General features: G+C 42.1%; 5 protein-coding genes across 5 annotated transcripts; 4 read left to right on the forward strand and 1 right to left on the reverse strand.

Annotated features, from left to right (window-relative positions):
* Positions 1-7,995: 7,995 nt before the first annotated feature.
* On the forward strand, positions 7,996-9,640 carry PAAG_06325 (actin family protein; the record flags this gene model as incomplete). The annotated part of the gene is made up of 4 exons (XM_002791540.2): positions 7,996-8,479; positions 8,556-9,270; positions 9,331-9,393; positions 9,505-9,640. The coding sequence occupies 4 exons, from the start codon at positions 7,996-7,998 to the stop codon at positions 9,638-9,640; spliced, it is 1,398 nt and encodes a 465-aa protein (XP_002791586.2).
* Positions 9,641-12,828: 3,188 nt separating this feature from the next.
* PAAG_06327 (IBR domain-containing protein) lies at positions 12,829-15,223 on the forward strand (the record flags this gene model as incomplete). Its single annotated transcript, XM_002791542.1, has 3 exons — positions 12,829-13,358; positions 13,453-13,986; positions 14,092-15,223. 3 exons carry the CDS (start codon positions 12,829-12,831, stop codon positions 15,221-15,223), a joined length of 2,196 nt encoding a protein of 731 aa, XP_002791588.1.
* A 997-nt stretch (positions 15,224-16,220) lies between these two features.
* Positions 16,221-17,657, forward strand: PAAG_06328 (hypothetical protein; the record flags this gene model as incomplete). The annotated part of the gene is made up of 2 exons (XM_002791543.1): positions 16,221-16,634; positions 16,812-17,657. 2 exons carry the CDS (start codon positions 16,221-16,223, stop codon positions 17,655-17,657), a joined length of 1,260 nt encoding a protein of 419 aa, XP_002791589.1.
* Positions 17,658-18,084: 427 nt separating this feature from the next.
* Positions 18,085-19,231, reverse strand: PAAG_06329 (3-hydroxybutyryl-CoA dehydrogenase; the record flags this gene model as incomplete). Its single annotated transcript, XM_002791545.2, has 3 exons — positions 18,085-18,815; positions 18,929-19,028; positions 19,097-19,231. The coding sequence occupies 3 exons, from the start codon at positions 19,229-19,231 to the stop codon at positions 18,085-18,087; spliced, it is 966 nt and encodes a 321-aa protein (XP_002791591.1).
* Positions 19,232-19,587: 356 nt separating this feature from the next.
* Positions 19,588-23,397, forward strand: PAAG_06330 (topoisomerase 1-associated factor 1; the record flags this gene model as incomplete). The annotated part of the gene is made up of 4 exons (XM_015845861.1): positions 19,588-19,665; positions 19,760-19,997; positions 20,077-22,206; positions 22,262-23,397. 4 exons carry the CDS (start codon positions 19,588-19,590, stop codon positions 23,395-23,397), a joined length of 3,582 nt encoding a protein of 1,193 aa, XP_015700087.1.
* Positions 23,398-23,834: the final 437 nt, after the last annotated feature.

Here is a 23,834-nt window from a genome sequence, read left to right on the forward strand (position 1 = left end):
GTCAGTGATGTGAGTGAGTTATTGTCAATTTTCATTAGATCAACTTCAAGTTTTTGCTATTTTTCATTCTACTCTTTTTCAATTTCATTATTCTTACACTGCTTGATTTTTCTATTGACATCTTTAATAGTGAGAACTCTCTCTACTTGAACCTGATGATGAGTTGTTTTAACTCTGCAGCATTTACTGATATTGAGAAAATTCTCTAATTCAATAGTCTATTGCTCATTAAATTTTATATAAGTTAAACTTACTTTGAATATATTCTTCAAATAATGTGTCAAGGTGAGTTATTTCAATTTGAGAGTATTTTTAATTTTTTGTATGATATTTTTCATATTATTAATATAATGTTTTAACTTTTAAATTATATTTGATAAGAATAATTAAGAAGAAGAGATAGATATATGATTTAAATTAATCTTATCTTCATAAATCTACAGTAAAGGAGGTGATGAGATTTGCTGCTTAAGAGTGTCAAGAACTCAGTCAAAATTTCATGAATATATATCATATTGAGCTTATTCTGCAGCTATTATATCAGATTTAAAGGCTTGCTTTTATATAGTTAAGAGATTTTATAGAAACTACTGTTTTTCATACTTAACAAGATCATAACATACAATATAGTTGATTGCTTTTGAATAATAATGCTTATATTGTTGAAATGATATACTATTCAGAAATTGTAGTAAATAAGTAATATATGATGAAAATTTATAAAAAATTATCTTATGAAGATTCATATATTATATGAATTTCTCAATAATATAAAATTTATGATTATTCATTAAAGGTAATTGATGACTTCTCTTCTATTACTTTTCTATAGCAATATTAAAATATTTAAGTTATTTAAATTCAATCTCATTATTTGTAAATTTAGTATCTGATATAGTAATTCTATAATTGCTGAATAAATCTGTTTATGTATATCAATTTTCTAAGTGTGTTTTAAAGATCAACATTATCAATGATAAAATGACATAATTATTTATGAATATATACTTAATGACTATAATCAGATCTTTTGAAAAGAATAAAGAAATGATGAAATTAGCTTCTTTAGAAGCAGTTATAACTTATTTTTTACATTTTTATTCTTCTTGAAATTTAATTTCATTGAACTTATATATGTCACAGATATGAAATTGATATTATTTAAATAGAATTCAAAGATATTCAAATCATGTATTGATATACTCAATATTTTTAACTGTTATTTTTTTAGAATTCATTGACTTCTATTTTATTCTCTTATACTTAAATAAATATTCAATGAATCTATAAATTCATATCTTGCTGACTGTAAAGGATTAAGCTTTAAGAACTAGAGGCTAGTCCTTCTATATAACAAGGATGAATTACTTGAGAAAGGGAAGAAAAGAATGAGATGAGAACTCAAGCTTAAGCAAGCTCACGTAGCATGATTATGTGCACACATGCAAATGATGACTAGGCTGAGTCAGTCAGTCAGAGCAAATCTAGAGGTTCAATCTCTTATAATACTCCTTTTCTCCCTCTTTGTTGTGAGTCTTTACAACTATTTAAAGTTCTTCTTTACATCTAATTTTGCCTGCTGAGAGGCCTCTCAAGTATTTAAGATCTTCACTTCTTGTAGGAGACTTGCATCATTTCATGTAGGCTCAGCTCAACCTACTCATTTAATGAGGTATTGCTTTTTCCTTTGGTAGGTTCATTTACCCTGAATTTTCTCAATATCAAACTCAGGTCCTTCCAGGGTCTCTATAGCAGGTGGCTGCCAGTTAGTTTGCCTCTGACTAGGCAGAGAATCCATCATCACAGCATGTAGAAGCTTTACATTAAAGACATTGTAAATGCTGAATGAAATATTCAGTTAGTAAGTATGAGATTCTATCTTTTCTAGCATGATATATTGATTGTATTTTATGTCCAGCTTCTTGCACAGGTGATTAGTTCTCATGTTCTCTAAGCTCAACCAGATCTTATCTCCAGGTTGAAAGCTTGAAGTCAGGTCTCTTCATCTATTCATGTATTTCTTTTGAAATTGCTGAGCATCTGTCATTTTTACTTGAGCTCACTTCAACACTTCACAGGTCTTTCTCATATAATCATCTGCAAACTCAATGAGATTATGTGGTGTTTTAACAGAGAGTGCATCAGCTATATCAATGAAGAAGACATGGAAAAGATGCATTAAAAAGAATGAGCTCATATCTGTTGAGACAGCATCTTTATTATTAATGATCAGCTCTGCTAGAAGGAGTCATTCACACCAGTCATCCTGTTGAAAGCTAATGTACTTGTGTAGATAGATTTTCAGAGTCTGATTTATTCACTCTGTAGCTTCATCAGTCTCTGAGTGATAGACTGTGAAGAGTCATCTCTTAATATCTAATTTCTCACACACTCAAGTTCAAAACATACTTGTGAAAGTCAACTTTTGATCTGACACTACTGCCTTAGAGATGCCATGTTGAGAGATGATGTTGCAAAGAAACACTTTAGTCACTGTCTCTGCATCAGTTTTCTTAACTGCTTTTAATATAACCCCCTTGATTAGTCTGTTCATTATAATCATGATGTTTGTATATTCTTTAGAGCTTGATAAGTTTATGATAAAGTTCATGAAAAGCTCCTGCCACATGCATTCAGGAATGAGAAGAGGCTTAAGTAGTTTCTGATATTGATCTCTTCATGCAGTGTTTGATCTGTAAAAATGACAGTTTCTGATCATTCTTCTCATATTAACAGCATAGCCTGATCAGTAGAACTCACATCTTAGAACTCCTGCCATTTGCTCTTACCCAGGATGGCTGGTAAGAGGTGAGTTATAAGCCTCATGCACTAACCTGGTTTGAAGAGATTCAAAGTCTGGCATTCACTTACAATCTCAAAAGAGAAGCTCTCTGTTCTCATTTAAAGAGCACTCAGAGACAGAGGTCTTAATGCTGAGTTCAGAAGAAAATCTGAATCTTCTCTCACAAACAGTTTGCTTTAGATACTGCAGAATCTTGTCATTTTTATGAGTCTCATTTCACTGAGCTTGAAGAGACATCTCAGATTTCACACTGGCAGTGGTCACTATTGGTTCCATTTCAGGTGTCAGTACATTAAACTTAAGTAGTTGAGCTTGTCTCTGCTTGATTTTCTCATCATCAGCACTCTGTGATATGTCCTGCTCTTTTCATGATAGAGTGTCTGATTCAGTGTTCAACTTCTCTGACTGATAATCAATTCTAAAGTTGAATCAATAGAGAATATCCATTCAATATAGCTGTCTTTCATTTAGTCTGTGTGTAGTCATGAAGTATTCTAGATTTTTATGATTTATGAAAATCTTGAATTTCTTTACACTTTGTAGCTCAGCATCTCATTCCTTTAAACACTCAATTATCACTAATAACTTCTTATTATGAATCTTGTAGTTGCATTCTGCAGGTGAATACTTGTGAGAGAAGAAGGCACATGAGCATAGAATACTCTGCTCATCATATTGTAGCAGCATTTCTCCTGAGATGTAATCTGAGAAGTCCATTTCCAATATAGTCTCATGGTCAGAGTTGAATTGAAGCAGAATTGAAGCAGAGATAAACATTGATTTTGAACACTTAAAAGCTTCTTCAGCCTTGCTTATCCACAAAAAAAAAATATTCTTGCATGTAAGAATCATCAGTGAGATCATGATCTTTGAGAAATCTCTGATAAATCATATATAGAAATTGGCAAAGTCTAAAAATCCTTGTACACCTTTAAGAGTAGTAGATATCACTCATTTCAAAACAGCTTTAATCTTCTTCAGATTCATTTGTATATTCTTGCCTGCTTCAATGATGAATTTAAGATATTTTGTGCTGTTCATCTTGAACTCACTCTTTCTGATGTCTGCCTGCAGGCCTGCTTCTCATAGACACATAAGCATTTTTTGTACATGCTCACAATGCTTCTGTAAGCTTCTTGAGAAAAATATCAAGATGTCATCTAAATAGATCAAGCAGAAGTCATTCAGATATTCATGTAATGCCCAGTTGATATATTTTGAAATGTGCTCAGAGCATTGGCTAAATCAAAGAGTGTAATCAGTTATTCAAATAGCTCATATCTGATTCTAAAGACTGTCATCCACTCATCACCTTCTGTAATTTGAATCTTGTGAAAAGCTGCAATAATGTCCAGTTTAGTGAATCATTTAACCTGTCCAATTTACTGTAGAGTCTCACTAATTAATGATAGAGGATATCAATCCTTTCAGATGATTTTGTTAAGAGCTTGATAGTTCACACAGAATCTTAGCTCACTCTCAGACTTCTTCACAAATAGTATGAGAGTGGCTGCAGAGGAGTTGCTCACTCTAATAAAACTCTTATCTAGATAATCTGTAAGAGTCTTTCACAAAGCCAGTAGTTTCTCTTAAGACATATTATATAACAGGCCCCAAGGGGATTGTTCCACACTACTATAAGTCTTTTTAATCAGTTCAATCCCATGATCTCTACCTGGGCCACAAAGTGAGGGTAGAGTGCTGGTGGCTTCCTTATCAAATATATTCAAAAACTCATGATAATGTTCAGGCAGCTTTTCTCTAGGGTCAATCTTTGATTTCACTTCTAGAGTCTTTTGAATGTCAGTCAAACTGACAGTGAAGATCTCAATGTTTCACTTCTCTCAAGTGCTCACAATTCTAGAGAAGCTTACAGCAGAGATGGGAATCACATCAGCTTTTGCATTTGAACTAGACTCTATCTCTATGCCACTCTCTTCAAATCTCACAATTCTTTGATAAGAGATCACAGTTGTCTTTTGCTGGGCCAGCCAGAGGTCATTTAGATACATATCATGACCATGTAACCCATTCACCATGTAGAGAAAGGCTCATTCAGTTATGTGACCACCTATATCAATTCAAATGCCAGTCACTATGCTTGTGGAGAGTCCCATGGAGTCTTCAAAGCCAGTTATTTTAACAAGAGAAATTTCAATGCACAGAAGCTTATGCTTGTTAATGTAGAATTGAGAAATAAGATCATAGACATTATATTCACTGTCTATTATTGCTCTAGTTGAAAAGGCATTATCTACTAGAGCATCAATAGTGAAGGGTTTGAATATCATCTTAGATTTAAATCTTCTCCATTGCTTTCTCATAAGCTCTTTATTTCACTTCTTTCAGTGTCTTTTGATTGGAGCTACTCTTTTTCTGAATTCTCACTCATATTCACATTGTTGTTGTCCAGTACCAGCTCAGAGATCACCTTAGCTATCATGAAGATGACAGGATGTCTGAGAGGTTTGAATGAGCAGCTCTTAATCATATAATCTTCAGCTCTGCATCTCAGGCACAGGCCTTGCTCTCTTCATTGATTAATTTCTGTCTGATTTATCAATTTGATGTAGTGGACACTTGGGGTCACAGCATCAGAAGAGAGATCCATCAGATCATCAGCAGAAGCTTGAGACTGATTTCATCAGTCAAGAACAGCATAACAAAGTAGAGAGTGTGAATTAGATGTCATATGATCTGAAGAAGATCTGCCCTTGTAACATTTAGATCACTGCCTTAAAGTCTTAAGCTCAGAGAGTTGATGATCAACTAATCTAAGCTCTTTGCAGTAATTCTCATAGAGAAATGATTCTCTTACACTCATCATGCCTTCCCTCAGCTCCATGCTTAGAGCAGATTTCAAATATCTCTTTTTAATGTGATCATCCTATCCATGACCATCAGCTTCCAGCAGTAGCTGATTAAATTCAGACAGAAAATCAAAGAGAGCTCTTCTACTTTGTCATAAATTGTTGAGCTTTTGCATAGCCTTTTTCTATCATGCAGAATCACTAAAGAGCATGTGTGTCATCTCCAGTAAGCTCTCTATCATGAAGTTGATCTTGTCTTTATTATTCTCAACTCAGAGGTAAACTTGAGCTGCTGCCATTTCTTCCAGTCTCAAGTACACATACTAAGCACATTTCTCATTATTACCTAAAGCTTTCTCATTGATCTTAAGTTTTGATTGAAGCTTTAGCTCCCACTGAGAGTAGTACTTCAGATTAGAATCATCATACTTCTCACAGTCTGATAGCTTGATCTTTGATCTTCTGACTGCAATGAGTGATTGTGAGTTCAATTGAGAGAGAGTTGATGTCAGAGTGTTCAAAGCTTGTTATAGATTAGTTATTTCAGCTTGCTGAGCTGCTATTAAATCTCTGTTCTCACACTGGACCTGTTTCTGCTGTTGGAGAAAGGCCATCCATTGTTGTTCAAAGCTGCTGAGAGCATCCCTGCTTATTGCTTTATGTTGATTCATTTATGTATTTATTGTACAAATCTGTCACTTTATCTTATTCAGCTAGATATTTTCAATGTTGCTCATTCATTTGTTAGCACAATTGCTAACCCAGTCTATTCATATATCAGTGCTATCACTAAACTTCATGATGCAGAATTTAAGGCTCTCAATAGTCTATCATATGTCAGCATGTTTACTGAGCTTTGTGATACAGAATTAAGACTCCCAGTGGCCTATCAATGAAAGGAGTGAAGCAATTCATAATGTAAAGAGTTAAGCTCTAAGAACTAGAGGCTAGTCCTCCTATATAACAAGGACAAATTGCTTGAGAAAGGGAAGAAAAGAATGAGATGAGAACTCAAGCTTAAGCAAGCTCACATAGCATGATCACGTGCGCATGTGCAAATGATGACTAGGCTGAGTCAGCCAGCCAGAGCAAATCTAGGGGTTCAACCCCTTATACTGACTTTTGAAAAGAAGATAGTAAAATCTATATGCTGATGTCTGAGTATTGAATTTATAAAATTTTCAATGTGTTTAGCTGTGAAAGAATAATATTTTTCATTAAGCAGCTTGATTTATCATTTAATTATATTCTTCTAACTCTTATTTAATCTCTTGTTAACTGGAATCTTTGCAGTATTTGAATTCCTTCCATTGATATATACTTAGAGACATTGATAAGAAATCTCAAATTCTTGTGACAGAGGCAGTATTTTAAAATTTGTATTTTTTTCAAGTAATAAGTGACAGCTTTTTAAATATGATCTTTGATATTTTTATCCTTATTTGACGTTGTGGTGAGTTATTAATTGATGAAGATGATGAAGATGATGAAATTGCAAGATTTTTATTGTTTTGGTGTTTTTATCATTTTGGTGTGATGCACTCACACAAGGTATGGGTTGCGCAGCAGCACGATTAGCGAGTTCACGCAGACTTTTTTGCATCGCAAACGGATGGTTATGTTGACCTATTTGCTTCAAGTTTCTCAACGCGGTGTATAATTTGGACTTTGAAACTTATTAAGAGCTGTATACATGATGCAGCTGGACAGTTATTAGGGATAATTAGAAGCGAAGCCAATTATTGCTCCTTCATGTTCATCTATTTCATATGATCCAACATGCTTCAGGAATGGCCATCTTGTATTTCCTCTTTAAAATTCAGAAAGGTTCCTGGGTTGCGGGAGGACATATGAGGAATGTATATGGTTATGTGTATACGTGGGTCTCTTAAGGTCCAAGGAGTTGAAGCCCCCGACATTGAATGTATTTAGATATTTGATAGAGTGGACGTGTTAAAAACGAATCGCCAAATTGCCACGAAATCACATGACCTCGTCACTTCATGTGCAACGCCCTCTTGGAGACCACGAAACCCTCGAAGGAAAACATAATCTATCCAAACGGATTTTCACAAGTCCGTGGCAATTGGGTGATTGGTTTTAAACACGTCCACTGTATCAAACACAGGATACATTTCAGTATCAAAGGGCTCCCCCGGTGATCCAGAGCTTTCCTATTTCGGACTAGTGCCCGCGCATTTCATTCTCTGTCAACTCTGGAACCCAGCTCAACCTCCGGAGATTCCACAAGCTGCAGGCCACAACCACGACATAGTTACGTTCATATGTGTGCCATACAATAAACCCTACCCAGAATGCCTACGGACGGCGATTCTCTAATAACACACTCCCTCCTGCCACCTCACATTTTGTCGGAAGACTATGGGAAGTTCGAAGCCCTCCCGCACGGCAAAGTCCGCCGCTCCACCGCCGCAACCCCTACCATTGAAAACCTTCATTGTCGACAATGGCGCATATACCATGAAGGCTGGCTATGCGCCTGATCAGCCAAGTGCTGAATCTCTCGATGCGTGCCTGGAGATTCCAAATGCCCTGGCTCGAACGCGCGACAGGCGCGTCTACATCGGTGCCCAACTCTCAACGCAGATATCGGACTGGAACGAGGTAACATTCCGACGACCCGTTGAGAAAGGTTATGTGGTGAGTTGGGAAGCAGAGAAGGAAATTTGGGACCACACTTTTTTTGATGCGGGTACAGCACGGAAGCCGGAGGTGCGTTGTGCAGATCCGGAGAATACGACTTTGGTCTTCACGGAGGCACCGAATGCGATGGCTGCGTTGCAGAAGAATGCTGATGAGATTATTATGGAAGAGTGGGGGTTTGGGGGATATGTGAGATGTATTGGTGGGTAGTTTCCCAATTACCCATGCACGGTGTTTAAACAATTGCAGATAATTTATACATATTTTAATGTCTACAGGACCAACGCTCAATGCCTGGAATGAAGTACATTCGCTATTCGGAGATCCAGTGACCTCAGATCCGAATTCTAGTGTTTCTCCTATTGAATGCCTTATCGTCATTGATTCTGGATACTCACACACCACTGTCACGCCCGTCTACAAAGGAAGACCGCTACAGCGTGGTATTAGACGGCTAGAAATTGGTGGAAAATATCTTACGAATTTCCTCAAAGAGCTAGTTTCAATTCGACAGTACAACATGCTTGACGAGACATATATAATAAATGAAGTCAAAGAAACCGTCTGTTTTGTCAGCAATGATTTTACCACAGACCTAGAACGAACGTGGAAGGGGAACGGGAAACGAAACTCCCATGGGAGTAATGGCGCTGAAGGGATCGTAGTGGAATACGTTCTTCCGGATCCAAATTCCCACAAGAAGGGCTTCGTGCGCCCAAATGAGAGTGTTCTGTCTGGTAAGAAAAGGAAAGAACTTTTATCAGGCCCCACACCAGGAATGATGGCCGAAGACCTCTTGGTGCTTGGAAATGAGCGGTTTACTGTGCCTGAAATACTGTTTAACCCGGGAGATATCGGCATGAAACAGTTGGGAATTCCTGAAATCGTGATGCAGTCATTATCTGTGCTTCCAACGGGCTTGCATCCCGCATTTTTGGCAAATATTATGGTTGTCGGGGGAAATTCGCTGATACCGGGTTTTATGGAACGACTGTATGTCATGTAGCAATTTCGATAGCACTGTGTTGACGGATGCTGACATGCCTTCTGCAGGGAAACCGAACTCCGGAAACTCGCCTCAACGGAATGCGTTGTGCGTGTTAAAAGGCCAGATGAGTAAGTTCACACCTCCCTCGCTTTCTTTCCCCCATCATTTTCACAAAAGACGTATTTCTTGGATACGTAATTCCCTTCTGACGTATTTGCTAACCTGCTGTGATGAAATAGCCCCATACGTTCTACCTGGCTAGGAGGATCTAGGTTTGCCAGCAATCGGGAGGCCTTGAAAGAAGTCGCTATAACACGCCAGCAATACCAGGAACATGGCTCTGTCTGGGCGGGAAGAAGGTTTTCTGGGACCTAGAGTACACTTTAATCCGGTTCCGAGCGAGAATATATTCATGGCTGAAGATTTAAATTAACTGATGCAACATGAACCGGATGGGTATTCAACAGACCTCATACCCAACTCTTCTGATGCTGCTGCGCTTAGTGGTGTGGACGCTTTGAGCATTATGCACACCGACACGCATGGAGAGACATCCAAGGGATGTTGTATATAATTCGAAAATGGGAGCAGAGTTGATCTATCTCATTGGAGTGGGCATGCATAGCATAAGACAGATTCGCAGAAACTCACTTCGCCTCTTAAGGGTGTTGAGGTCTACGTCAGACTCGTTGATTGCTAATGGAGCTGCGGAAGTTGCATCATCCCGTCAAGAATCAGTTGAGATTGGAATATTGTCTCCTTTCCGCCTTCACGCGTCTTACCAAGTCCAGTCCCGAGGCTCATATTAGTGGCATATTCGGTTTGGCGTGTTCTAAAGGTTTTGAATTCCTTAGGGGCGCTTGGCCTATGAGCTGTGATAGCTGCCTTTGAAGAAGTCTCTGTCAGAGCATTTTACATGTTAATGTATATAAGGTGCTTCTTGTGCTCTTTCCTCACGAGCAAATACGAGCAAATACGCCATCTATGGTATCCGATCCCACCGACTGTGCCATCAACAGGATATCATGCGCCAAATGTCTGAACAGTCCTAAGAAGCCACTGGTCCAGTTTTGGAAATCCTACCTGCCCAGATACTAGCTGTTTCTCTTTGTTTTATAAGCCTATGTATAGGAAGTCAGGTAGACTCTTTCTAGTTAGACTGATCTGTTCAATTTGTACCAACAACAGACTTAGCCCTTGAAAAAGAATACCTTACTGATCCTCAAAAGTCAGCCGCATTTCAGCCCCGCAATCTTCAGATATATCCCCCATTTGAGAATTCATGCCTCGCTCCCGCCCTCACCGCCGCAATTGTAAATCGGCAGCGTAAGTTCCTGGACGATGGTTGTGGTTGGTTCTTATAGTTTGAGAGAGTAGCTCACTGATACATTGTAATGATAGTGTTTTTTCTTTTTCCTCATGTATAAATTGTAACCTACTTTTCTTCTTAAAATCTGCATTCTGCATCTATGCTGCATCTATGTTAAACTACATAGTCCTCAGAATCCGTTGATCATCTCGAATTATTAGTCCTAGATTATCAAAAAGAAAGGATTTCGTCCATCACCATGACATAGGCATGAATTTCCCAAGAGACCGCCTCCCATCATATGCGCGAGGATTTGCCATTTCGTTTACCTGAACATATTCCACTATCTTCATGAGGCATGCTTGCAGGGTTCCTAACTAATTTAATTCGGAAATTACTTCAGTAACTAACTGTAGGGCGAGCAGCTTTCCCAACCAATCGATTTGGATGAAATTCCTCATCTGTTGTCAGTTCAAAAAGTCTTTTGTTTTCTCCATGCTAAAGCCGTAGATTTCTTAATTTTCGTTTCTAAAGACCTACGGAGAGCTTCCATGGGTTAATCTCGTCTAACTGCACCGAATATCTGGTGATTGTAAACTTATGAGGAATTGTATGACAAGAGAAGGTCTCCTGCACATTGTTCCACTTCAACTAGAGCACAGACATTGAAGCTGTCGCGGATTCACGTCTCCGGATGGAGCACATTGCAAGCAACCCTTTAGTCAAGACTCAGATGTATCAGCTCTGCAAGTCGTTTGTGTCTCCCCAGAGCTGCTTGTTGGCGTATAGAGTGCGTGCTGCGGGGTAGTTGCGTTCATAATAATCTCTCTCTCTGCCTTTTTTTTTTTCTTTTTTTTTCTCCCGCAACGGCCCGTCAAGTATCGGTGGAACTGTGCCGTGGGAATTGGGGGATATTTTAGTTTGTATTTCCAAGAGGGTAACTAGATTTAAATAACTGGGCTTAGTTAACTAGTTATTGTTCACCTTGATGCCCGTACGAGGAATCGACAGTCAATTCCTCCAAACATCTTCTTTTGTTCTAACCCTCGAGCCGCAAACGAAGGGGGTTTTCCACAATGAACTTCAGGATGCGTGTTGCATAACTTTATGCTGGTAGCTCGCTCCCATTGACCGTTGGAACGGTGCTCCAAGGCTGGGAGTTTCACAATCCAAGTGTCCTATTTTTGGAGCACTGGCATTAGAATGTGGACAAAGAGAATATAGAAATGGGCACCTGTCTCTTTTTCTTTTCCTTTTCTTATAATGTTGTCTTCCTGTTGTTGATCGTTTTGAAGGAATGTCATAAGACTCGTTAACTACTGTCCAAGGCAGAAATAGTTAAGGCATTGGGAGCAAGTCATTAATTATTAGTTACAAGTCAGCTCCAGCTAATTATAAAAAAAAAATGCGGGGAGAAAACCCTAAGCTTTTTTTTTTTAACTTTGTAACTAACGAGTTGATTAAATCGCATCGTCCCATTGAGCCCCCAGTTGAAGTCCGCAGAATTAGTTTGGGTTGTGCCCAACGCCCGCCTTGTCTCGTCTATTATTTCTCGCGGGGCTAATTATCTCTTTCTTATAGTCCAGCCACTCGTTAACTAGTTATCAGTCAACCAACACCCCCCAGTCCAATGGGGTCGCATAGCCTGGCGCACTGACAAGGACGCCCTATCAATCAGCCCCGCCATGCATCGTCTCGTCGACCAGGTGGCTGATCTCGTTTCCCTGCAGGCTACAGACACTTCCACCGGTGGGTGCCATGTGTCTCCTGGCGCAGCCAGGAACTTGTTAACTGGTCAATAGTAAACGACACGGGTTGTAGTTGGTGCGGCTCAAAACCCGATTTCTTTGTATCTTCGAGAACGCGACCCTGCTCGGAGCGGTTGTTTTATCTTCGATCATTGATTGTCAAAAGTCAGGCTTCCCACTTTTCCCCTGAGTAACGCGCCTGTTTCATCATCTCTTTGAAATGATTGTTGGGCGTCGGGACTAGTTATTTAGCCCTTCTTGTTCCAATGATAAAGAACCGTCTGAACATTTGCTCATTTCTGCGGGCAACTGCAAACTTTCCTTACGGCACCTTCGCGCCCGAAAACCCAGGATTTTAACTGCCGTCTTCCCGCCGCCGCTGTCAGCTACCTGACCATGGTTTGAGTATAATCTTTTACCACCTCGTCACTTTTATTTTGTTCGTTAGTTATCGTGGCCTCCTTTTATTTATATGCGAGGGTCTCTTCCTTTGGAGTGCACTGGCCATGGCGACCACTGCCCCTCCCAGAACAGAAACAAACCTCATTTCATGCGCCTGCAAGCTCGAAAACAGCTCTCTTAAACTTGCAGAATGGCCCCAGCTGGTGGGGCTAGCTGACTTGGACCAAAGGGCTGATCAGCTTGAGCCTCTCCACTGGCTTGTTCATCCATGTCCTGCGGAACTCAAAGTCACTTCCGAAACCCTCTGTCCAGATGTCGCTACCATCGTAAATCAGTCTTTATCGATTGATCTGTATAAGCCAGGCGCTCCCCCTTCCACAGATGGTGCCTCAGATGTCGGTCTGTCTGGAGATAGAAAATCTGTTGTGTCTGTATCTCAAAGCAGTCCACAGAATGGCTCCACTTCGCAGCTCTCGCGCCTCTCGTCCGTCAACAATTCTGATGGAACCCGGTGGCCTTCAAAGTTTTCGCTGGACGCAGCGACTATTAAACGGCCCTTAGGCTGGATTACCGGTAAGACACCGATTCCTTCAAAGGGGCTCAGGGATAAATTAAGGAAGCGTAACACATTTAAGTAAGTCGAAGAGAATGTTTTCTTATACACTTGGGGAAATCACACAATTCTCTGTGATTATTCGCTTGTCAATTAGCTAACATGCAGCCATTAGGGAATGCTCGAGCTGTCTTGACGATATATTGGATAAAAACCTCCTTGGCCTGGCTTGCCAACACAAGTATTGCTTGAAATGCTTTCACCAACTCATCACCACTGCCATGAAGACTGAGAGGCTTTTCCCTCCAAAATGTTGTCTTGATGAGATACCATCGAAGATGATACTCGATAACCTGGGCTCCTCTCTAAGAGAAGCCTATAAACTGAAGACGCAGGAATTTGCTACTCCTGAACGAGATCGATGGTATTGTCCCTCGTCAACCTGTGGCAGATGGATCCCCCTGAACAAATTCAAAAAGAGCCTGAAATCCGTTCAGAAGACCTGCCCGTATTGCCGCGTAAAGGTATGCAGCCTCTGTCGAGGTCTAGCCCATGACAATCTGGATGACTGCCCTCAAGACCATGGGTTGGAAGCTACTCTGGAAGAAGCTGAGAATCACGGTTGGAAAAGGTGTTACAACTGCCACTCCATGGTTGAACTGACCGCCGGCTGCCGGCATATCACCTGTAAATGTGGATCTGAGTTCTGGTAAGGACTCAATACCTTTCTATAATAACTTTTCAAGCCGATTTCTTAATAGATTTTTTTTGCCCCTTACAGTTATTCTTTAATTATCTGACACCTTGTATTCAGCTACACATGTGGAGCTCGATGGCACACCTGTGCCTGCACGGAAGACGACCAACGTCGCAGGCAAAATGAAATCGAGGCTCGACGGCAAGAAAGGAACCAGGCAGCTGAAAACGAGGCAGCTGAATTGGCCGCAGCACTTGCTGAGATTGAACGCATGGAGCGCCAGGAAGCTTTGGAAAGAGAACGATTGGAAAAAGAGCAACGTCAGCGCGAAGAGATGGAGGCCCGCGATAAGGAGATGAAACGAATGATGTATATTTCCGATAGAGTACGGGGTCTTCGGACAGCACTGTCTGCCCTTAACAAGTCCCAGCAGTGCAGACTGAATGAGAGGCACGAAAAGGCTGCGTTCGACCTCCTAGGCAAAGCCAGAGCGGACACTTCCGAATTCGAACAGCAACGGGAAAAACTCATGAACGGTCTGCGATTGAACCAGAAGCAACGTAAGGATCAACTGTTAGCTTCACAAACGGCAGAACTCGAGAGTATGACTTTGCGTCACGAAGAAGAGGAGGACGAAGCATTTGTTACAATCTCCCGCTATCTAAAGGGGAAACCCAACCGCGAGAGCAGGGAAAAATCAATTATCGACAAGCTTAAAGCAAGCCAGCAAAATGAGCGCCAATTCATCGAAAAAACTCACCAGGCCGCAAAACTCGAGTTGGAACAGACGAATGACCTGGAAGTAAAAGCCCTTGAAGAAGGACTGAAACCCATCAACCACTCAACGCAAGAAGAAGAGCTTGAGATGGTCTTCAAGCTGTCACTGATGATTATCGCTGACCGCTGCTGGTTCAATTCCGTCGTGAAGACCCGCTGGCGGATGCTCGAGCAATATAGGTATAGAATGATAGATACCGGTGCGGACATCGAGGAGTTACCTGCTATTGAGATCGTGCCGAAATATTTTGAGCTTTCGGCGGACTCGGCCTTTGTAGGCGCAAACGTTCCACGCATTCTTACCCCTGCATCTGGAGCTGCGACTGGACCTGCATCTACATCTGCTCCATTAAACCCTGTATCTCCTGGGGTTCCCGGGTCGCTGCCAGTGAAGACTACCACTTCGACAGGGCATAGACGTACGTTTTCGCGGCTGGTGAGTCAGTCGCCGTTTGCGTCTCTTTCGGGATGAAAGGCAATCTCTGAGAAACAACATCATAGTTAATTTTTTTATTCTTCGGTATTTCCTTATTGATAGCGAGTTTTGTGACTGGGTTAGATTTATAGCGCTTTGGTATATGTTTTGGGATTTATGTTTTGCTTGGTTTGTTGATTTCTGCATTTCATCCTTCCCCCCCCCCCCCCCCCCCCCCCCCCTTTTTTTTTTTTTTTTTTTTTTTTTTTTTTTTTTTTTTTTTTTTTTTTTTTTTAAAAAACCCCGATAAAAATCTGGCGGGGGGGTTTTTTTATAACGAGAGCATACCCCCCCCAAACACAGAGTCTCGAGAAGAAAAAGATTTTAAAAGGGGAGAGCAAGCCCCTCCCCCGTTTTTTCCCTCCCCCCAAGGGAAACAAAAGGGTTAACCCGCCCGCAAAAAAACACCCGTTTTTTAGATTTAAATACAAAAAACCCCCCCCCCTTTTCCAAAAATTCTTTTTGGCCAAGATGCATTTCTTGTCTCATTTACATTTTTCTTCATTGACCTGTCTTCTGGGTTTTACATTCCTCTCAAATGTTATGGCAATTTAGTTTCATGATACCTTGGGGATATGTTAAAAGAGACCCAACTCCTTGTATAACCCAGTTTTTGGCATTGGTAATTCTTGATCTATACAGATTTTATTTTATTCCTCCTTTACGCTAGTCGGTGGGAAGGCCGAGAGTAAATTTCTTCCTTTCAATGAGCCGTTTCTATAACTACGGGACGGAAGGCTGAAGACAACAACACAACGCACAAACCGTATTAAACATACAACACACTTTCCATTATCCAGGACTCCTTCAGAGTCGTCTGACATAACCTAAAAGCAAGAGATGTCAAACCAATTTCTTCAATTGTCTATGGAAACCAAAGTCAAGGGAATGTACGTGCCTAGGTAGTTACTATGACATCTATATTCTTCCGCTGGTGAAGTAAAGGGATATAGATGTTGACTGACATGCGAAAATATAGAGACTCCTGAACAAAATGGATTCGTCTAAGAAACCTAAGGCGAAGGTCGACACTCCAGAGGCTCCTCGCAGAAGACTGTCGGAACGCCGCAGTGCCGGCCCACGCATCAACTACAACGTCCGGGAGTACTACAAAGGCATAAACTTCAATGATAAATTGAAGGTCCCAAGTGCAGATCCTCACTCGCAGCCAGGAAGCTTTTCAGAAGCCCGTTCATCTGAAAGTAGTGGCCATATCGCCGCTCCGCCTCAACCCCAACATTCAATGTTGACATCATCAACCAAGCCCCCATCGCCTGAGCTGTTGTGGGATACATGCCTGGAGTGTGTTGAAGTATTCTCCAAGTGCTCCAGAGCCAATAAATGTAAAGTCTATTCGGCCGGGGAGAAATGCCATTCTTGTATGGAGAGGGACAAAATGTGTTTAAAGGTTTGCTCAAACTGCACAAACAACTTGCCCGCTGGTTCTGTTTTTGCTTCCTATTTCCATCTCCCCATCCCTTTATTCACTCGTTGGTGTCAAACGCCCAATTCTTCTTTTCCAGCGAGGGCAAGTAAACACAGAAGAAGATAAGTTACTAAATCCATCTCCCTGTCCCATTTTCAGATTCCACGAAATCTCATCCCACCCGTCTCAAAGCTCCAGAGCATCACTACACGCATTGGTTACCTGGAAAGGGAAAATTCACCCTGGGACTTGCTCGAAATAAAAAATCTGAAAATTGCTTTAGGTGAAGAGCATGGTAAATTTAGTGAAGATTTAAGAAAACACTTCGAGAATATGGGAACAAAAGTTTTACCATCATCTCCTAAGCCCAATTCAGTTCATCCTAACAGAAACGGAACGCCTACTGTTACAACTTCCGTGCACACTGCCAGCCCACAAAATGGGAGCTCTACTAAACCCGATGGCAACGCCGCTTTCAGTATTACTGCGGGTACTATTAAGCCAGATCCCGAAGACTCCACTCCCACCAGAATGGATAAAAGCGGCACTAGGGCGGCTCTAGCGACGCACACTGCTTCTGTGAAGACCCTCTTTCCAAAACTGACGTCTACATTCCCAGAAATAGCAAACCGCTTGTTCAACGGAGACTTAAGTGCAGATACTCCGCATGGGTTTTCAATACCTAAAACCAACAGTGGTGCTGAGCATTCACGTCCAACCAGCAGCAAGGAACCCGCTGCGACGGCTCATTCTGAAAGTGGTTATCGAGTTGCAGCTGTCCAAGCAAATGCAGCCAGCTTTGCTGCGGCACGAATCCCCGACGAACGGACAGGTAGCAGCATTTGGGCATCTAGTACTAATCCCAGCGCTGATACCCCTGATGTTCTCCCTCAGTTGCTGACAGTGCTGGGATCAATTGACAATAATCTAGCGCGGATTGCTCGTGCCATGGAAGTAAAGAAGAATGGAGGTAGAAGTGTCAGGAATGAGTTGTATTGGGAGTGATTGATGGCTGGAAAAGGGGGAGGGGGTTTTGCATCGGGGTCTAGTGGTCATGGCCTGTTATCATTTTCATAATTTGGAGAGTTTGAAGGTGTATTAATGAACGAGATGAATGTACTCCGATTTTTTAATCTTAACTGTCATAAAGGGAGCTAGAGTGGGGTGGTGGATACATTCTGGAAAAACGAAAATAAAGAGTTCCTTGTCTCACAGTGGCTAGTAGAATACCTTTCAGGCTGATTTTTTAGCATCAAGGGAAATAAATAAAACCTGATCCCAAATATACATTTTACCTTTCTATATATGTGCAAAGTAGAATACATGTGCCCGACCAAGGAAAAGAGGCCGTTCCGCAGGGTTATTTCCAATTCGTAACCCGATCAAAGGATTTATCTCACAAGATATTTTCCCCGGCAGTTTCGTCAATCAATCAATAGTCGTAGAAGCCCTTTGAGCTCTTCTTGCCAAGCCAGCCGGCATCGACCATCTTCTTCAACAATCCCGCAGGCCGATACTTGCTATCTCCTGTCTCCGTATGCAGGACATTCATGATGGCCAAGCAGGTATCGAGACCAATGAAATCCGCCAGCGTCAAGGGTCCCATGGGAACATTAGTTCCATACTTCATAATACTATCGATATCCTCCCTTGTTCCGACACCATTCTCAAGACACATGATAGCCTCATTGATATAAGGCATCAGGATACGGTTGGCCAGGAAACCTGGGGAATCTGTCGAGCGGGCGGGGATCTTGCCCATGCGCTTGACAAACTCAATGGCTGTATCGATGGTGTCTTGGGATGTTTGCAGGCCTGTGATAATCTCGACGCCTTTCTGGACGGGGACGGGGTTCATAAAGTGGGTGGAGATGACACGGGAGGAGGCAGAGAGGTCTGTGGGGTTTTTTGTGGTGGAGGCAGCGATCTTTGTGATGGAGATGGAGGAGGTGTTTGTGGCGAGGATGGCATGGGACGGAGCTATTTCTGCTAGCTGGGAGAAGATGGAGGACTTTAAGTCTGGAATTTCGGGAACTGCTTCGATTACGAAGTCCACATCGGAGATGTCTGAGAGGTTCGTGCTGGGAGTGATCATGGAGCGGACTTGGGCAGCATGAGTTTTGGTTATGCGCTCTTTGGCGATGTCCTTTTCGAGGAGTTTGTCTGCAGTTTGCATTGGGAGAAATTAGGATCTCAATTCACGTATAAGGTCATGCAACTTTTCTCTCTTTTTGCTTTTTTTTCTTTTTATTAAAAAAAAATGGGTGGGTTCATACTGGCAAACTCCAAGCCTTTGTCAAGGGAGGCTTGAGAGTTATCTATCAGGGTAACTGGGACGCCAGCCTTTTGAGCTGCAACAAGTGCAATTCCAAGTCCCTGTTTACAAATGTATTAGCATCTAGTTGCCTAATGGCAACGACATGATGAAGGTGTCTCCAGAGTACCATCTGTCCTGCGCCGATGACACCCAGTTTTTTCACTTCCGCAGCTGCTTGAACAATGGGGGATGTGCTGAAGGACCTTGAGGCCATTGAAGGAACTCCATTGGCGAGGCGCCGCCCTACAGTAACGCGGAACATTGTGTTAAAAGGGCTGGGATGGTATATCGAATGGCACTTCACAAAGATACTGGTTCAGAGATCGTCGTTGAAGTTCAAATTGTCCACTTAGAAAATCCTCGCTCGGTAAGTGGTGCACGTGATAGGATAGCATCTTCGGCTGAAAATCGGCTATTCTCGGATTAAGGAGGATCTATAATTCCGAGGAGAAATTGGTCAGACGCGTTCAGAAACGCGTCTTCCCAATCGCGACGATTGTTTGGACGACTTTTTCAATTAAGCAACTTTCGAGAATCAACAACATCATGAATCATGAGTATATGACATGGCCATGACCATGACTTACATATTATATTAACTACAGCAGCAATTTTAATATGAAGTTAGAACCCGCCCAGCCGGTGCAGGTGGTGGACCCTGAAGTCAGAGCTTATGTCTACAGCCTAATAACTGCAGTATGTCTAGACTTCCATCTCAACTATTCTGCCCCAAACACACCTACAACCGCTCAATTGAACACTAATGTTTTGTATATATCCATATGAATAGCTTGGGGGATCCGGCAGCAGTGATACAGGACAATATGTTCTAGGAGGTGATGCCCTCGCCTGTTTGCGCGATCTCAAAAAATGGCTAAAGTTTTACGACGAGAAAGCCAATCGCATGGATGTGGCCAGGTGTTTGGCCGAAGCAAACCTAGTAAACAGAGACTTAATTCCCATTCTTAAGCTTTACGGAAATTTTGCACATGATGGCAAACATATGTCTCGAATTGCTTTGGCATGCTGTGAGGATTTGAGTCTTCTCCACCCCAGGTTTGATATTCGATGGAGGATGCTGACATATAACCTTTTTTTTTTTTTAAGTGGAATTGCTTGTTCCTCTAACATGGCCGCTCGAGATCCATAGCCAGATGACAGTAAACCACCATAGACATATCCCTTACTTGCAACATTCTCAGGTTTTGTACAAGCGCGGGATTCTTGGGAGTGATACCGCAGCCCTCCTTCGGACGATCATCCGCATCGCACTGCCAAGCATGACCACTACCCGATCGGATCGTTCGTCTCGAGATGAGGGAATCCTGAAACTAATGCTATATTTCTTTCGAAATCTTGCCGTAATAACGCCAGCTCCACATCTAGCTACGGAAGGCGACGAGGAGGAAGCCTCAAAATCTGCCACAATAAACGCCTTCCAACAACAGGACGTGTTTTCACTTTTGTTGACAATGTGTTCGAATATGGGAAATGATTTCAATTTCCAAGATGTGATTATTTTGGAAATTATATTCCATATTATTAAGGGTGTTGATGTAAAGAAGCTATTCATGGACAAGGCCCAAAGGAGTGTTGCGGGTACGGATGACCTTGAAGTTGTCCTGGACAAGGAGTCTCATTTAAAACGGGAATATTCCAAAACAGCCCCAACAAGACACGGTCGATTTGGAACTATGATTTGGGTTAAACGAGACGATGAAAAAATCTCAACGCTTTCCGGCCAGGATATGCTCAAGGATGATTGGACAACGATGATGAAAATGGATAAGACAAAAAGATGGAACAAACCCAAGCACAAAAAAGGGGTCGTTGATTTGTCAGTCAATAACTTTAATATTTCAACCCCTTTAACATCGTCGGCGACTGAGCATTTACGAACCTTTGTTGAAGAGTTTTTGGATTCTGGTTTCAACCCACTTTTTTCAAACCTCCGCAAAGCCATTGAGCGCGAGGCTGACCGTGTTACTGAGTCCACCCCGCGTCAATTCTTCTATACAATTGCCTGGTTTCTCGAGGCTGAGAGAGTTCGACGTTCCCGCAAGCAAGAAGTTCGACAGCAAAATAAAAATTTCACGCGGGATATCGAACCAGATAGTTTCCAGCTTGTTGCTGGAGTACTAAACCAAGAAACGTTTATCGCTTTAAGCAGGCATATGCAAAACTGCTTGGATTACAAGGATTGGCAGGACCTGAATGCCAGTATGCTATGTTTCACACAAATTCTTCTGACAGTCCAAGATATGTTTAATTCTAGCATCAGTGAGGACCAAGATATTGCAGAGAATATTTTAAACAGAATATTCTACGAAGAAACGACACATGACAGGATATTGGCAATATTAAAAGGCTACGAAGGCCAGGGTTTCTGGTATTTGGATGCATGCACTGAAATAGCCCACGTTTTCCTTCGATTATTGGAACAGTACTCAAAGCAGAATGAGCATATGCAGATTCGATCCCGCAGACGAGCCAGACGGAAACAGCGTAAGGAAGCTGCCTCGAATCTAGAAAACCCCGAAGCGGACAATACCTCAGAGTCTGAGGAAGAAGACACGGCCGTGGCGGACGCATCTAAAACGGTAGTTGAAAGAGCCTTTGACTTTCAACGTTTTGATGCCAAATTCTGTACCGAGAAATCGGTGAACACATTCCTCGCGTTAACCTCGTATTACAGGGAGCTCAACGACAGCCAACTGAAACGGGCACATCGATTTTTCTACCGCGTGGCATTCAAGCATGAGCTAAGTGTTTTGCTCTTCCGCGTGGATATCATTTCTCTGTTTTACAGAATGATCAAGGGGCCCGGAGGTCTTGATACGACCAAGCCGAGTTTTGCTGAGTGGGAAGAATTCGTTCGACGAATCATCAGGAAGCTCGTGAAGAAAATAGGAGAACGGCCGGAACTTATTACTGAAATGCTATTTAGCAAAATTAACGCCACAGTCTATTATTTGGAGTACGGACACGAGAAACAGACATTGTCTGAATCACAGGCGGCGGCTGAATTGGAGGTGAAACCTAATGCTGCCTCGACTCTATTTGCCAGAATAGAGATTGTTGTGGCAGCACTTTGTCTGGAAGGAAAGCAGAATCTAATACAATGGCTGGTTAAAACTCTTGAATGTGCAGTGAACGAAAGGAGGAACTGGGAGGTTGAAGCTGAAGCTAGGCAGGCTGAATCTGGCGAGGGACAAACCTCCAATCCCCCTTCCATAAGTATGTACAGTGAAATCCTCTTGGAAATTCAAGTTCAGTCTAACCATTTTGCCAGCCGTTATACCCCTTGATGATGCGTGTCGTAATGCCATGTTCAAAAACGGCCGCCTTCGGCTTCTTATGACATTGGCTGGGCTTGAAAGACTTGGTGTTGAAGACACAATCGACACCTCGTGGATTGTCCCATCCTCGTTATCCGCTGAAACTCTAGAAGAAACCCAAAAATCAATCGAGAAGGATCTTGAAAACCCACCTACCGAGTTCAACGGCTTAAACCCGAGCGATTTGTTACGTCGCAAACGAGACATTAATCCCAGGGCATCATCTCATGAACGAGCATCCGGTGATGTCGATTTCGGCAACGACTCAGAAGGGGAGGACGATATAGATGGCATTCTATTCCCACCAAATCTTCGCAACCGGACCGACACACTAGATGAACTCAAAAAGAAACGACTTAAACGAGGGAAGCAGAGGAGGGGGCAAGAGGGCGATGATCCTGATGATGCGGTATTGGAGGCGCGTCGCCTAGCGCGTGAGGCTAATGCATTGGAGCGTCAAAGGAAAATAAAAAGTAGTTTATATATCCATGCTAGCGACGAGGAATCGGATGAAGAAGCCGACAAAGAATTCTTCGCCCGGGAGGAGGAAAGGCGGAAAGCCCAGGCTAAGCGTGTCAGAGAGGCTTTATCAACTGTCAAGGCTGCTAAAAGTGATGGTGATGATTCAATCAGACCGAAATCTTCCAGTAAAGGACAGAAACGGAAGAGCGCGGCAAATGACGGCCAATGGGGAAAGCGACGACGAAGCAATCCGCTGTCTGACGACAGTGATGGAGACAATGTCAGTGACAATGAAGACGATAGCTTGATGGCTGTGCAAGAAGCATCGTCGCCATCCGAGTCTCTGTGCGCATCAGCATCAGCATTAATACCTCGATCGGGTCGAACGAGCGATAATACCACTCCCCAAACCTCAACAGGCCGTGATCCGAGAGACGGAATGAACGACGACTACTTTGAGATTAACCCATTTTCCTTCAGCAGTATAGAGAATAATGGCAAAGCGGCTGAAGGTAATTCTGATGACAAGGATGAAGAGGATGAGGCGATCCAGAAGCCCAGTCGAGAACCGCGTAGATATTGCGGGTTTATTATTGATAGCGATTCCGAGTCAGAGGTTGGCGGTTAGGATCTCCATATCTCTCCATATCTCTCATTTTCCCTTCGCTGTATGCCGTGTGTGATACCCGGTTTCATTCTATTATGGCTGCAACCTAATTTTCGACAACGGATTTTGGTCTTCCCCTGGCAAGCAGGGCTATTCGTGGTAGTGGCAAGGCGCGTTCCATTGTATGTACGTATTTTGTTCTTCTGGGGAAGAGGATTTGTTTCAGCGTCAAACTAGCAGTTTTTAAAGGAGGGTTGCTACGGTCATTTGGAATTAATTCTTCCAGAGTCATACAGATATTTTGTGTTTCCCCAGTCCCAGAATATTTCAACGCATAATTTATCTCAAGTCTCAACTGGCTGGTCTTGAGTGTTTCGTTGGTGTTTTCGTATATTCATAATCCATCCATCTCCAAGGATTTGCAGACATATGGGGAATTTCACCCCACATTTCACATT

This window comes from Paracoccidioides lutzii, assembly GCF_000150705.2.
Source record: "Paracoccidioides lutzii Pb01 unplaced genomic scaffold supercont2.18, whole genome shotgun sequence".
In the NCBI taxonomy this organism is placed as follows: domain Eukaryota; kingdom Fungi; phylum Ascomycota; class Eurotiomycetes; order Onygenales; family Ajellomycetaceae; genus Paracoccidioides; species Paracoccidioides lutzii.